General features: G+C 37.9%; 1 protein-coding gene across 14 annotated transcripts in view; it reads left to right on the plus strand.

The window, feature by feature from the left end:
- The first annotated feature begins 2,446 nt into the window (after positions 1-2,446).
- Positions 2,447-15,073, plus strand: part of LOC134811558 (putative leucine-rich repeat-containing protein DDB_G0290503) — a 40,632-nt gene continuing 28,005 nt past the window's right edge. For 3 of the 14 annotated variants that reach the window (XM_063818509.1, XM_063818501.1, XM_063818504.1), the window contains exons 1-18: positions 2,447-2,534; positions 3,721-3,855; positions 4,115-4,184; positions 6,627-6,709; positions 7,014-7,080; positions 7,341-7,528; positions 7,701-7,998; positions 8,245-8,316; positions 8,504-8,599; positions 8,892-9,148; positions 10,615-10,672; positions 11,376-11,495; positions 11,645-12,012; positions 12,165-12,458; positions 12,589-12,640; positions 13,159-13,304; positions 13,429-13,609; positions 14,878-14,973. In XM_063818509.1, the coding sequence (XP_063674579.1) occupies positions 2,526-2,534; positions 3,721-3,855; positions 4,115-4,184; positions 6,627-6,709; positions 7,014-7,080; positions 7,341-7,528; positions 7,701-7,998; positions 8,245-8,316; positions 8,504-8,599; positions 8,892-9,148; positions 10,615-10,672; positions 11,376-11,495; positions 11,645-12,012; positions 12,165-12,458; positions 12,589-12,640; positions 13,159-13,304; positions 13,429-13,609; positions 14,878-14,973 (2,590 nt within the window). In that variant the 5' untranslated portion in view covers positions 2,447-2,525. Of the gene's footprint in view, positions 2,535-3,720; positions 3,856-4,114; positions 4,185-4,653; positions 4,898-6,626; positions 6,710-7,013; positions 7,081-7,340; positions 7,529-7,700; positions 7,999-8,244; positions 8,317-8,503; positions 8,600-8,891; positions 9,149-9,630; positions 10,450-10,614; positions 10,673-11,375; positions 11,496-11,644; positions 12,013-12,164; positions 12,459-12,588; positions 12,641-13,158; positions 13,305-13,428; positions 13,610-14,877; positions 14,974-15,073 lie in introns of those variants that run through there. The other 11 variants (XM_063818512.1, XM_063818502.1, XM_063818508.1 and 8 more) reach the window with 7 other exon arrangements.

The following is a 15,073-nucleotide window of genomic DNA, read 5'->3' on the forward strand; positions in this document are numbered from 1 at the left end:
TTTTTGCTAGATACAAAAATAAATTTTAAAATAAATAACTCTTTTGCTGCTAAGGCGCGGCACCGCGCTGGGTCCACATGTTATACAGCGTGTAGCAACACAGCGCTGAAAATATAAGATGATTGAGCTATAACGTATAAGCGGTGCGCCGCGCCTAAACCTAAAACCATAAACTTTAAATTGTAAATATTGTTAAGATATTTAAACGAGTTTTGCGAAATAATATGACATGCTGACTTCGTAGGATATTACAATTATACCCGTGCCAGTTCCAAATGTGAGTCAGCGCTTAAACCAAAAGCAGTTGGCAAAAGGAGCCAGTTGCCTGCAAGAGCTTTACTAGCACCCGATTTACCACTTTTGGAGCACAAACTCAAACCTAAAACCGGCCAAGCACAAAAGTATGTTATCGCCACGATTGGGTGGATTGATTCCCAAAATATTTATCAGCACGCGGCACTAATAATATGAAGTTCATTATCGAATTTTAGATATGCCATGGATCGTTTAACACATATATAAAAGGTTATTAAAGAATAATTAATGTTTGGTTGTTGGTATAAATCGATATTAATCAATTATTTAAAATAGTATTTGTGTTTGTTATTATTAACTATTGAGTTACGTTTGATTTAAATATTAAAACACTACTACAATACATTTCACAAAACAAAACGACAAGTAAAGAGCTAAAAATATTATGCAAGATACATTATAATCAGGGGTCTAATTGTATAATGAAGGATGTAGTGCGCTGTGTGAGCTCTACCCCAAGTCGTTTAATTACTGGCCGATACGTGTTGGGGTCTCAGAATTAAATTGACTTTAATGCGGCCGGTTTGGACTTTTGCAATTCAACTGTGATAATGAAGTCCCGGCCGTAGGCACAGGTTACACTAGTATACGCACAATATCACAATTCACAATGACCCTAGATATAAAATGAAACCTTCAAACTTTATTCATCGTGTTCATGCTGTTTCTATTTACAACATCTTTATACGAATCTTGTACGAATTTGCCTGCATAATGGTCAATTTAATTTATATATTTTTGTAAATAGTTAATTTGACGAAGGGAATACGTCTATTTTACCCTGAGTTATGTTTTAGTTCAATCTTGACACAATTTTAAAATTATAATTTAATTATTTTATATATATGTATTGTCCATAACTAGGGTGGCCTGCTAACAGAACCATGATCTGCCTTGATTCATCCTTCAGCACAGAGAAAAGCTCCTTTTTTTATACATTATGATTACAGAGGATCTGATATTTAGATATATATTGCTGTGCTGTAAAAATTGACTTTATTTATTTATTTATTTATTTATTTTCCTGATGAGAAAGAGAAAAAAGGTAAGTTCATATGCAACTTGAGGATAGGTTCTGTCAATCCGGTTTTCCTATTACTGATCCATTCAAGGGTTGCTGAAACTTTTTTGGTAGCTCTGCACGGCAAGAGATAGCCTGTCAATTCTTCAGTCGGAGGTCAAGATTTACAGTTTATACTGTAGATCAGATTGATATTTTGCTTGGTTTTGGCATCTAAGTTTTAAAAGCTGCACCATTCTCCACTGTACCTCATGGATAAGCATGCTACCGGAAAATTGATTTCTGTATTAAAGTCTAGCACTTGTGGCAGATGACTTTGAAAGCTTGGCTAACAACCCTACCTTTTAACGATATTTTTATTCCCTGTACTCAATACTCATAGCCAAAATTCCTACCAACTTGATTCAGCAAATCCCGAATTTTTCAATCCTGCTTGAGCTGCAGATCCCAAATTTTCCTCAAAAATTTGATTCCTCAAAAATTTTCTGGTAAATCAACAACAACAAAAATCTTGTTCCCTGGCGCACTAGCATATCATTTTTGAAAGGTTAGCTAACAACTGTCTTCAATGACAAACTTACCACAATTCTCTGCATTTAATTAACTACCTATATTCGACATAATTCTGGTGATCTAAATGATTTGGGATCGGAAATATGGGATTTTTTCCGAAAACCACTGCATTTCGTACCCCAAATTAAATCATGGTATTTGAGGATTTTTTCATTTCTTTATTTTACATTATAAATGAAACAGTCAATTTCTTCTTGATCTTCTTGATATTCTGGTTTTCGATGTTTATAGAATTTATTTATTCTATGTTAATTTATAAAATCAACTAGTGTTCATTTGTTAGATAAATAATATTTATAACTTAATACATTGGTAGTAAATCGACAAAGTCATAATTAAAGAAAATATGTGAAAAATAATTTGGGGAAAATAATGATGGTGGCCTACATTTTGGTAGTCCGACTTTCGAACCTGGCCTTTTAAATATGTCTTGTAAGGTACATCACATCTTTTGTTCGAGCAACAGTGAAATAAATCGTCACATTTTGAAAATATTATTTACCTAATATATAATCTGTTATTTACTTAATCTCTTCTAGTCATACAGGAATGACAATGCTTGGAAGGAAACACATCTAATGCATTTTCGCTAAAAAGAACTGTCAGTCCCATTGCTATGATTTCGGTGAGTACATATATCAGTTAACTTTTATTCTTTCAGTGACTGTGTTCTCCTCAACATTCGCTATTTGAAACTTAATTTTATCAAAATTCAGATTACAACTGAAGTTATTTTGTTTTAAAGTTTTTTCTTTTTGGGAATAGAATTTTAAGTACCTCAATCGTGTCTTGTGCCATCCTCAGTGACCTTGTGAGATGGTCATTCAAGAAAAATTCAGTCAAAACAGTGAAATTTGGGTCGCGGAAAGCTGAAATTCGAATATGTCCTACCGGTAGGACATATTCAACATTTTCATTGCATCAAAGTTTTCTCTAGGTATACTGCTTCCAGTACCTTGATAGCGACTTGTGTCACTCTCACCGACCACACTGAATGTCACTGGTCAAAATTTCAATAAAACCCGCTTAATTTCGGTCAATAGGACAGAAGAATCAGATATCAGCTTTCCGCCACCCAAATTTCATTGTTTTGATTGAAACGGTAAGAGTTATGGGACTGGTTTTTTCGGTATAGTTTAGACAAAACTTTGACGAAGCCAATAAGCAAAGCTTTTCTAAATCAGCCGGTGGTAAGTGGTTTAATTGATGGTTTTGTACCCCAAATGTGGCACTAAAATGTCTCACTTTTTCTCACACTCTCTCTCTCTCACACACCATCTTTCCCCATTTACAGCTCCCCTAATTACAGCTCTGGTATGTAATTGGGCAGTAGAGCCAGGAGCCGCAAGATTGCATATTAAGTATCACTATCTGATACGTGTTGGGCGTAAATTGACTATAATACTGCCGGTAAATTGATTTTAATGCGGCCGGTTTCGACTGGGCGAGTTCATGCTTTTGCACCGTTTATACTTTTGCAATTCAACTGCGATAGTGAAGTCCCGGCCGAAGTCACAGGTTACACTAGTTCAGAATAATAGTAGTTTCACAGCGTGTATTTACTCTGCACGACAGTTTATTGTTGTTTGCCAGTTGTGCAAGTTGCCTGGGTGGTAAGTTACCATGTAACTAACATTCACAATACAGCAATATATTCATAATTATGTCTTATATGGAACATGGTAGCTGATGTTTTGTATAAAATATGTCAACAAGGATCTACAAAGTGTAGTGTCACACTAAGCTATGTAAAGTGATCACCAATTCTCACGACACTATTCTAAAGTACTTGACAGATAACATCATTTCAGCCGGATCAACTACGTGGTCTCAATGAAGCAGAGTATGTGGAGATCATCAGGTACATTATTGCAGAGTACGACGAGCAGAACGCCTCCTTCAACAAACTCTCATCCGATCATCAGAACCTTCATTCACTCTACGAGGTTCATTTTTATTATAACTTTTTAGTCTTTACTATTGTGAGTTTGTGGTTACTCCTCCCTGCGAAACTAAGCAGATTGATAAATAATCTACACTTTATTTTGGCTGCCATGTTTTAATCTACTGAAATACAATTCTTTTATTTAGGCGAAGTCTAGAAATTGTGTTATTGGCTTAAAATTTGAACGGATTTTGTTAAGCGGGAAAATTTGATACATATTATGATTCAATTGAATGATATGATTAACAAATTATTTCTAGGATCAGATGAGCGCAATTAAAGAAACCCTGTCCCAGAAGTTAAACGCGCCCCACAACATTTCTAGCAGCAGTAAGTCTGGGAGTTCCTTTGTTTTGTTGTAAGCTAATTACCACTCTGTCACTTGTACGTAACGTGCCTCCTGATAACAATTAGTTGCCATGGTTACCATCAGCCTCTCGTGTCCCTGGGGTTTTAAAAGATAAAACAAATATCTAAGAGAATTACTGGGAGCTCTAATATCCGATACAATATAGTTCTCATGGGTCCGTCACTTCTATATATAAGAGCTTATATAATCCGAACTTTGGCTGCATGTTTATTGGTACTTATATTTACTGATTAGTCCTCGTGCTACGTTACTTGTTGAACTCTCTACTATTTTCTTTCATCCTGGAAAAGGTTTATTTTGTCTGATCTTGACAAGGAGCTTCTGACAGAATACAAGCAATAACTTTGACGGTTTTTGATGACGCAAGCAGAATCTGATGGCTCATTGATTAACTTTTTCAGTAAGTTTTGTCGGTAAATAATATGTTCCATTGTTTGATTCCGATCTAAAGTACTTTATTGGTCTCATATTACTTTGAGTTTGGTTGGCAGGGTAGTCGCGGAGTTTTATAACTCCATTAGTAACAACTTTAAATCGTTACTTGGGTTCCCCACTACAAAACCGTTACTTTATTTAGGGGTCATTTCCTTTGTTGCTCGCATTGTTATGTCCTCTAGAATTCCTGTTCTAAATAGAAGGTTTCACAAGTCTAGCAGATGTACGGGAGATCAAGGTTTGTTGCACGTGTTCCTTTTTTGGACTTGTCATGTTTACAAAAGACACCTGAGCCAAAAACTTAAATTTCACTTTTTCTGACATTAACATGCTGGAAATTAGGTTGATATTTTGTCAGGACTGTAAGTTTTAACTTTTATCGATGTCTTCTCAAAAGATAAAATTGCACCAGATTTAGTGCTGTTTTACAGCAGACTAAGTGTTTATACTTCACACTTTCTCACACTTTTCTCACACTTTTGCCTCGATTTATTATGTGGATGAAGACCTTTGCAAGGACAATATTATGCTTGTTGGGCCAAATAGGACATTATTTGTATTATTGGCTAAAAATTATATACTTATAATGTTTATTTTTCTTACGCTATGCTTGAAATGCTTGTTTAAGGATCATGCTTTATGTGAAAAATTTAAATAAGATAAATTATTTGAAAAATAAAAAATAAGTTCAAATTGATCAGATGGCAAAATCTGGCCTGGAATCTTGGGTAACACGACATCTGTCCGACAGCGACTCTTGTCCGACTCATGTTACCAGAAAAAAACAACATCTGTCCGAAATTGTGATCTAATTTCAATACGAAACATTTCCAATTAGAGACATGATCTGAGCTGAACTCTACCATTTTATTTTCATTTGATGTCGATAAATTGGACAATAGTTTAAATGTTATATAAATTAGTTCAGGACAGGGTCCTCCGAGCCTTGCTTGCGTCGAGGGGTAAACTGAAGATTGGTTGCCATTGTGGTCTGTGGATCTCAATGGATCAAATCAGCATTAGGACAGTGGGAGCAACGTCACAAGATTACCCGTGAGCCTGTGAAATACGAATGTGATCCGAAATTACAAATGTGATCTCCGATATTCGGACAGATGTCGCCAAAAACGACACCTGTCCGACAGCGAATCCTGTCCGAAACCGCTAATTCGTCTGCCGGACAGATATAGCCCAATCGGAATCTAGTTGTTTGGAATTCACTAAGTGGAAAAAAATGTAAACTATTTCTCGTATGTAGTTTTGAGCCTGACATAATTATGTTACTTGGTATTCCTCTGGGTAATGCCATAATGGGTATACTTGTTAAATAAACAGTCCCTACAGAAAAAATTTTATGTTTTTTTGTTATCTCTTTCAATTAATGTACCATTTGTCCTATTTCTCGATTTCCTCAAATTTTCGAGTCCAAGTCAATGACATTTTAATTCGAATCGTTTTGACCTATTAGAAGTTATTGTTGATGTTTGTTTTAATGAATTTAAACGATGGATTGGAAACAGGAGAGTTTTACTATAACCAAACTAATCCTTAAGAACTCTCCTGTAAGAATCAGTTCAATATAATGTGCATAATGAAAACTGTGTCCCCTTCCCCCTTACAGATGACACTGAAAATCAACCTGTATTATTTGTCTGGAGGGGATTATTTAAAACATATAAGTGATACGAAAAGTTTATTTTAGCAGGAGCTTTCAAAATACATGTGTACGTCTTCAGATTATTATTTGTTAATGTTTTAATGGATGACACTGAAAATCAACCTGTATTATTTGTTAATGTTTTAATAACACAGTTATTAGCTTAATTAGATTCCCTTACGCTGGGAGAAAAATAGAATATAAATATAATGCTCACAGTTCATTAGTTTAAACTGTCATTTGCCTACGCCATCTGTTTGTATTTACTTATTGAACCTATTGAATGTAGTAAACACGCAGTATTGACCAGGTGTTGGAGCATTCGAAGTTGTGGAGGAGGCTGTCAGAGAGCTTAGTTTGCAGCATGAAGAGGAAATCAAGTCCTTAATGAAGGTAATCTTGTTTGCTTAAAATGTTTATCACACGGCAAGATTTCTTGTCTTTCTTGCCGTGGCTAATGTTTGTAAATTTCATTCCCCCGGCCCACCCCCCCCCCCCCCCCCCCCCCCCATATTTTTAGTTGTGTTTTAGCGCGTACTTCAGTTTTGTATCATATCAGTTTTGTATCATATCAGTTTTGTATCATATCTTTATTGTTGTGTGTATGTCGAGTGTTTATTTATATCTGAATTCTGATGAAATCCGATACTATGTTATAATCGATAGTTTTGTTGTTGGTAACTTCTCTCTTTTTCAGGCCAAAGATGATGAAATTGAATCGATTACAAGTTCGCTCGTCTCCCATGACAACCGATATTTTATGGGTGCGTCTAGAGTTGTTTTGATTATGTTCAAATTTATGTAACGCGCGGTGATAGAATTTGTTGTTAAATAATCACTGCCAATCCTGAAAAACGCGCATATGCGCGCTCTTAGGCATTTGCCGCTTGATTTTCCCAATTTATATTTCCCGCAAAATATACTAATTATGCCTAATTTGTTGATCAAAACTTTTGAATTGATCAGTGGTTTTATTTGTGTTATTGTTTGCATAATTCCGCTATGATTAAACCCTCTATTGCAGAACAGATAAAAGAACTACAGAGTTGTATCACAGAGCTCACCGTCTACATGACACGTGACACACAGTTCATCCCTCCTGCGTCCACCTCTGAACTGTGTTCTGCCGCTAAACAGTTCATTGTTTCAAACCACGCCGTATCGATGGCTGAGATGGAGTCTAAACACATGTTGGAGATCAACCAGTTAAAGGTACGGAATACGAAATATCTATTTTAAGTTTGTAAAGACCTATAAATAACATGGGGGGCGCCCCTCCAGTAGTGAGTACGCCCGGGACTACAAGTTATCTAAAAATCGCATGTAGCAGAAACATGTAAAATATGAACTTGAAATGGTAAGTAAGAAACTCCTCACACTGCAGGTGGAACTGGAAGAGAAGATGAGAGATCTAGAAATGAGTCACGCTTATAGTAGAGGTGATCTTGAAGCAAAGTACGACCAGATCCTCCTAGACAAAGAGGACGGGTACCATGAGAAGATGAGGTGTCTGGACGAGCAGGTTTACTGTCTGGAGAGTGAGTTAACCATGTTGAAGGGAGACATGAGTAAAGCTGAGCTGAGTGCTGAACGAGAGGGGATCGAGAGTGAACTGAAGTCCTCTTCTAATGAGTTCTTTGTTCACGTCACAGAACACGCCTCTCCACCTCCTACTTTTACTGGTAGATTTTTAGCTTAATTCTTAGATTTTGTTTCCAAACTTCTTTTTTTTTCTGCGGTAAGTTTTGTGCATCAGTAAAGACCTTTCCATTATTTAACTTCCCACACGTATTCTCAATCTGCAACCTAATACTTAATCACCAACCTAATACTTAATCACCGTGTCTTTACCTCATGTCTCCACTCACCATTCCCTCTTCATTTTCACTAAATGCATCACAATTTTCTGACTAAGTTCTTTTCCACAGATTCCAACAGATATAGGGAAGAAAAACAAGAGGTTCTCACAACTCCTAAGAAAAACATCCCTAAGCGTACTGGTTTGTAAAATTAGTAATGGAATGCCAGTTGCACGGTCTGAATCTTGTACAGTCTTTTGAAACGAAGAAAAAAACAACATTTATTTCTCAATTAAGTTGGTCCATAACTAAGGTGCAATGACTTGAGCTTCTTAAAGTAGCTCTTGTCTTGCCTTTCCTGTCTTGTGATACAGTGATCTTTGCTCAGCAAGCTCGGGAGTACAAAGATCGCAGAGTATGAAGCAACCTAAAAAGTCGCAATCTTCTCCGGCTTCTAATCGCAGGAGTAGTTTCTCTACTTCTGGTACTTTTAGATTGTCTACTTAGACTACTTACTAGCACAGCATGACTTCCGCATCATTTATGCATGACTGAAAACTCTCTTCAAAAAAACCTCTCTACAAATCTTTTATTTCTCTCTACAAATCTTTTATTTCAACGGCAATAAGTTTCAAACCAGCCGGGAAAAAATTAAATACAATTTTCGAAGCTTCTACAATAATTTTTATGGTCAATATATTATATAACGTTTTGTTGCATATTCTCTAAATTCTAGAAAATATCTTGGTTAATTTTGAAGCAAAATTCAATCCCAGGTATTAGGCCACCCAAACAGCGAGCCGTTAAAAACAAACAAGCTGCTGAGAAGGAAAACCAAAATGAGATGAAACCGACCAAACTTAATCCGGTCAAAGAAAAGCTCGTTAACCAAGAAAAAGAGGGCAAGACACTGAAAGTTAAATCTGTTTGTGCTTGGAGTCAGACACTCGGTGTCCCTATGTTAAGTTCTACTTCGCAGACTGTGATTCGTAACTCAACGGATAACTGCTCCCAAACGGATGACATCACCGAGGTGAGGGAAAATGACAGGCAAATATTTGTAATTGGCAGATTCTGCGCTGTTCAGCAGAGCTCTGGACTCTGGATTATCAACCCTCCCAGGGTCAAACAGTCAGTTTAAACATTTAGCATGATCCGTGTACGTGAATTTTTTGATCCGATCCCTGTTGATTGTCTTTCTGTGATTTGAAGATCTATCTAAAATCAAAGTGTTTAATTATTGAATCGTCTAAATGTGCTAGTAACCTAAACCGTTGATACGGGAAGAAGCACAGTGATCTTCGTAGCCTGTGTTCACTAATCGAATTTGTACCAAAATTACCGCCTGCATATATCATAACATTAGGTTCAAGTCTTGGGTGAGATCCAAATCTGTTACTCATTGAGGATGATTAATTGCAGAAGCCGAGGAATCCCTGGTTACCATGGTGAATAAATTAACTCCTGATAAGAGGTTGGCGGGTTCATGATCCCCATTCTTTGTATGTATGTTTTACCTTTCGGTTGATAATGCCGCTTTGGAGTAAGTTGTTTGAAGGACACGATAAAAACGAGCCATTCAAATCCAAACAATCTGAGTCAGTTTCCAGTGATCGAGTTTCCGAGAGCAGTAAATCAGATAGTGGCCGAAATCCTCCGTCACCCTCCACTTCAAGACGCAGCAGAGACCTACCTCCGCTGAAAACCCCACCCACTGTCAAACGAAATGCTCACTCTAGCGGGGGGTTGAAGAAAAGTCCCTCTTTCAGAACCCCTTCCCCCTCCACTGCTGCCCCCTCTCAAAATGACACTATCTCCGAGATTCACCATACTCTTGAGAACAATAGACAAAAGAAGTCTTCCACTCCTAAAACTCCACAGACTCCCAAACCACCTTCCATTCACATAGATCCTGTGCGAACTGAGAAAGATAAGGAAGTCATACCGCTTGTTTTTGAAGATACGCCTGATAAGGGAGCTAAAGTGCATTTAGAACCCCTAAATTCCGAGTCTCAGGGGGATGAATCCTTCAGTGTTGACTGGAACCTGGACAATATCATGATCAAGTCTGTCAAGGAATTTGCTGAGTCAATAGACAAGTTTGAAGCGTGTCCATCCAACACGAGTCATCTGCTTAGCAATGCAGATACCATGGACTTGTTGGCCCCTTCAGAAACATCCGAGTATCAGGATCTACCTGACGACTGCCTCAATTCTGCTGATAACGCTAGAAATTTGCCTGATGATTCAAAGGCAGTGTGTAATGAACCAAAAATGAAAACTTCGAGGCGGTCGCTCAATGACTCCAACCCGAACCCCTGGATTCTTGTGCAGGTCAATATGTGTGTGATAACGCATCTTTGTGATTAATGCTGATTCCTTATCAAACCATACAACCCAGTTTTTTGTTCAAATAATTAAATAACTGATTATGATCAGAGGTATCGTATTTCAATCTTCCGCCGACCATTCTAGAATAACGTAAATTATGCTCTTCAGGGCAACAAGAAGATAAAGAAATCAAGTACTCAGGATGATGAAACTAAAAGAGAAGATTGTGAGTAAATTTTAGTGCTATACGTTAATAAATTTACACAACAAGGATTCATTGTTGCATGGACTTTATGTACCCATAATCTTCCTTGATCATTTAGTAATTACAACATGATAAAGGTCCTGGAAAATAAGGTGCCAAAGATGACGTGTGATGCACGTTTCTCAATTACCAGGAGTCGGTAACAGTGTTTAGAGGTCCCCATTTACCGTTACCTATTACACGGCCATTTGTACTCATCACCTACCTAAACGATCTTGTATTCTCTCTTCTACATGCTGCATTCCTGACCCTCACTATGTACTCCCTCACTAATTTACCAAATGCTCGACTTCCTGAACCTTGTTAATTCCCTTATGCTTGTAATGAGGCAGATATAAATTAATCTAAGTAAGATTATTTTGAGTGCAGGGTTAAATAGAAGTCTGAGGCTAATTCCCGGTAATTTGGCCCACTCACAGACCCCAGTAAAGCACTGTATACTGTATAGATGTTTGTTTGTGAAGAAGCAACTCCCGCTTTTTTGTCTCCTCCCTCTTTATCTCGCAAACTTGTTTACTTATCTCAGTAAAATTAAGTTGATATTAAGTTGACTTCTAATCTGTAGCGAACGCCATCTAACTTCATATAGATTCGTTTTACTACCTGTCGTGAACCTCCCCGCGTTGCTTTTATGACTTCTCTTTAATACTATGTTATAATTCAGCTAAGTTCAAAAACCAAGTGGACCAGATCGAGGATCTCTGGAATGATCTGATTCCCACAGACGACAGCTTAAATCTGGCTGATTGCAGTTTCGCTGCCATGGATTTTTCTATTCCTACTGGTAAGTGTGTCTCTTGTTAGATTCTCAATAATTTTTCCAACGGCGGAATATATTCTTCCAACGTGTTACAATTGCTTTACAAAATTACACAGATTGATGGATACTGTTATCAAACTAAACAAGTCAATAACTTCGATCTCTGTAACCAGATTGTATAACACAAGAACCTGTCGAGAACACAGAAATCCGTCATCTCGGTCTGGAGGACACAGAAATCCTCCCAGAAGAGTACATCACATCCCGGGAGAACAGTGAGAACTACCTGGACAACATCTCACAGGGATCAGATGAGGAGGAGGGATTACAGAACAGCAACGATCTCTTTGGAGTGTCCGGGGATGATATGATGAGGTCACGTGACACCACTGGGTCTCTGAACGAAGACTCACCACACAAGATGATGGGTCGGATACTGGCACAGCGGGTCACAGATGAAGTGCTGAGAGGTGAGATGGAGGAAGAAGGTGAAATGTCAACCTTCCAGGAGATGCAGATTCTGCTAGCAAATAAGGAACAGGTCAGTGCATCTCACTTTAAACAGGATTTTGAATCCCCAAACTCTACTCCCCAATGCTTTTAAAAGTGTACATGAAAAGGATTTCGCCGCAATTAATAACAAATTTATCGAATATTTAGCGACAGGTTCACTTAACTACAGTGTTTGTGCAGGAGATAGAAGCACAAGATTTCCAGATATTTGAGCTGAGAGAAGCGTTAGAGCGATCACGTGAGGATTCTAAGCGTCTGAACATGCTCAACATGATTCATATGGACACTGCAATCTGTAGAGACGTGTCTCAACCTACTGTAGCGGACATTGCATGTAGTCCTATCCCTCCTCACCTGGAGACAAGAGGGACACGTGACCATGGCAACCAGGAGATACCGTCACGTGACCTGGTGGAAGTTGGGGTGAACACCAGCTTTGTGTTTGAGGACGATATCAGTCAGCATCCTCACAAGGTTAGAGGATATTAGGAAGCAGTGAAAAGCAGTGAATTTGTTTTTATCGTATTATTTTATTTGTAACTTATCCATGTTATGTTGTTATCGATAGTCTTAAGATTTCTATCTGAATCACTCCTTTTTTCAGTCGAACATCACCTCGCTGCTAGCTCAATTAAATCTAGAAGACACCCGAACAGGTATGAAAATCGTTAATTTTCACTATTTTTCTGCATTGTCAACAATAACAACTTGTATTGCGAGGCAACAAATAATATGTAACAGATCAGACAAACAAAACTGTACCGACGGGACTATACAAATCGTGAGAGTAGTCCGGGCAAAGTGCAAGTAAAGTAAATTATCAAAATACCAATAATGACCAGATGCAGTATCGATTAGCATTAGCTACACAAAGCACGTGGCTTGTATCGGCTTGTATTGGCGGAAGTGCCCACAGTGGGCCTGTTCACCAGGGACCTTAACGTATTCCGATTAGAGGCCACTAGTAAACAGTTAATCGCTACACTTTGCTTCTGCCTCGCCTTTGCTTACACAATACCTTACAGAGGACTTCAAAACGTTTGATTTGATTTGAAATTTATCCTTACAGTTTTTTGAGGGAATAAATAAATTTTGTTGATGCTGGGGATCACCGTCAATTGCTATGGACCCCCTTTCATCCTCTAAGATGTTTGACAAGATTCTTTGTTGCTAGGTAACAAGACTCTGGGAGATGAAACACTAAACACTACTACTGGAGCACCCGACCTGTCATTGTTTGACCTGACCCTTACTACAGGCCTCTCTCACTCTGAGAATCCTGAGCAAGCTACACTCATCAACCATCTCTGCGATATCCAGGTACTTCGCCTCCTCAAATTGTGGGGCTCTTATTTGTTCAGCGGTGACCATTTTTGATAGCAATCTTGTACCCATAGATAGCATTTTATGATTCTACAAGATCTGTAACCTGGTCCTATTACAGTCGGAAGCGATGAAGATACAGGACAGATCAGACGAGTTGTGTCGGGATAACGAGAGATTACACAACCAAGTGGGAGAGCTGAGCAAGGAGCTGGAGGTGGAGCGAGGCAAGGTAAAGAATAAGATCAGAGAGATTATGGAGGAGAGGGAGAAAAACAAGAAACTTGAAACTCAGATACTTGGTAAGGTTATGGGAATATCGACATTTATTTGAACTCTGTCACTTTCATTTCAGGTGGCATGATCGTTTTATTAAAGACTAATGGTTCAAATTTGTGATGACTAATACAGTACAATATACAATATACATCGTCATCGTATTGCTATTCATGATCATTGGTATTTTTATCTATGCTCCTTTATACGATAAACTGATCTAATGTTTAGCTGATAAGGTAAGATAAAGGTACTCCGTGCCTCTCGATGTTGATTGGTAGAGAGGTCACGTGGTAATATTTCTCAACGTTGGTTGGCTCACTATAATAATGGTCCGGCGCTATCTTGCTAATGCTCCGTTATCTTGCTCACTATCTCTCTCTCGTTGCCGACTGGTTCTCAGGTCGGTCACATGACTGACCATTGCTCCAATCAGAGCATCCCTGGCGGTTCGGAAGAACCAATCAAAACAAGAGAAACTCCCGAGCCCTCGGTACGGAACAATTCATTGTCAGCCGTCAGGACAATTCATTGTCACGAATTCTTAGTCGTGAAATCGTGAACCGTGTCATTAAGATTAATTAAGGGAACAATCTACTTCAACTTGTTGAAAAAGATTGGAGTCTGTCCGGCCATTGAATAAGAGCTCGATGATCCTTAACTACAAATTAAGGCCTACTTCAATCTGCCCACTCTTTCCAAACACATTACAAAGTACAAACACATTTTAAACTTATTATAGCCAGGTTCCTCGATCATACGATTTTCTAATTTAGTTACAAGATGCAAATATGATGACTAAATTGTCGAGTGTAAAATCATACCCCCAGAAGGTGACAAATTGAATATCATGTGCTTTGAGTTTCACAATAAGTATAAACTATTACTGTCCTACAAAAGGAACTTGTAACTAGTTGCTATGGCAACTTTCCATTCTTAAGCTACTTTCCATTCTTAAGCCGACAAAACTTGTTAAAATTGTTTTTTAAAATTTTCAAAATGCCCAGCTTTAGTTATATTACAAGAATAAACAGGATAAGATTCTTCAAGCTGCTTAAGTAAGGCTTCAGTCTAAAAAAGTGGTTCTCAACTGAGATCTCTTGTTAGACTACCAATAATGGATAGGAAATTGAGCCCAGGTATTTTAGCTGTTCATTACCTGCCTTCAGGATTAGCTTCTAGGAGATTCTTGACTATGAAATCTAGTCGTCTGGATAATACTTTTATCATTGATCAGTGTCACAGAAGTATTTATTAGTGTACTGCTAAATTACAATATGTTTCCCAAATTCAGCGAACAATGAGCTACAAGTGAAAAAAGTGGAGCAACTGAATAAAAAGTTAGCTCAAGAAGAAACATTAAGGAAGAAAAGTCAACACACTATCAAAGGTTGAGCTGCATTGCTGAGTCACCTGCAAACCACAGCTCACACATGAGCGCATATACATTATAAAATAACCTTAAATCTAGCATCATTCATTATATGAAG

This window comes from Bolinopsis microptera, chromosome 2 (assembly GCF_026151205.1).
Source record: "Bolinopsis microptera isolate Bmic1 chromosome 2, MBARI_Bmic_1.0, whole genome shotgun sequence".
NCBI lineage: Eukaryota > Metazoa > Ctenophora > Tentaculata > Lobata > Bolinopsidae > Bolinopsis > Bolinopsis microptera.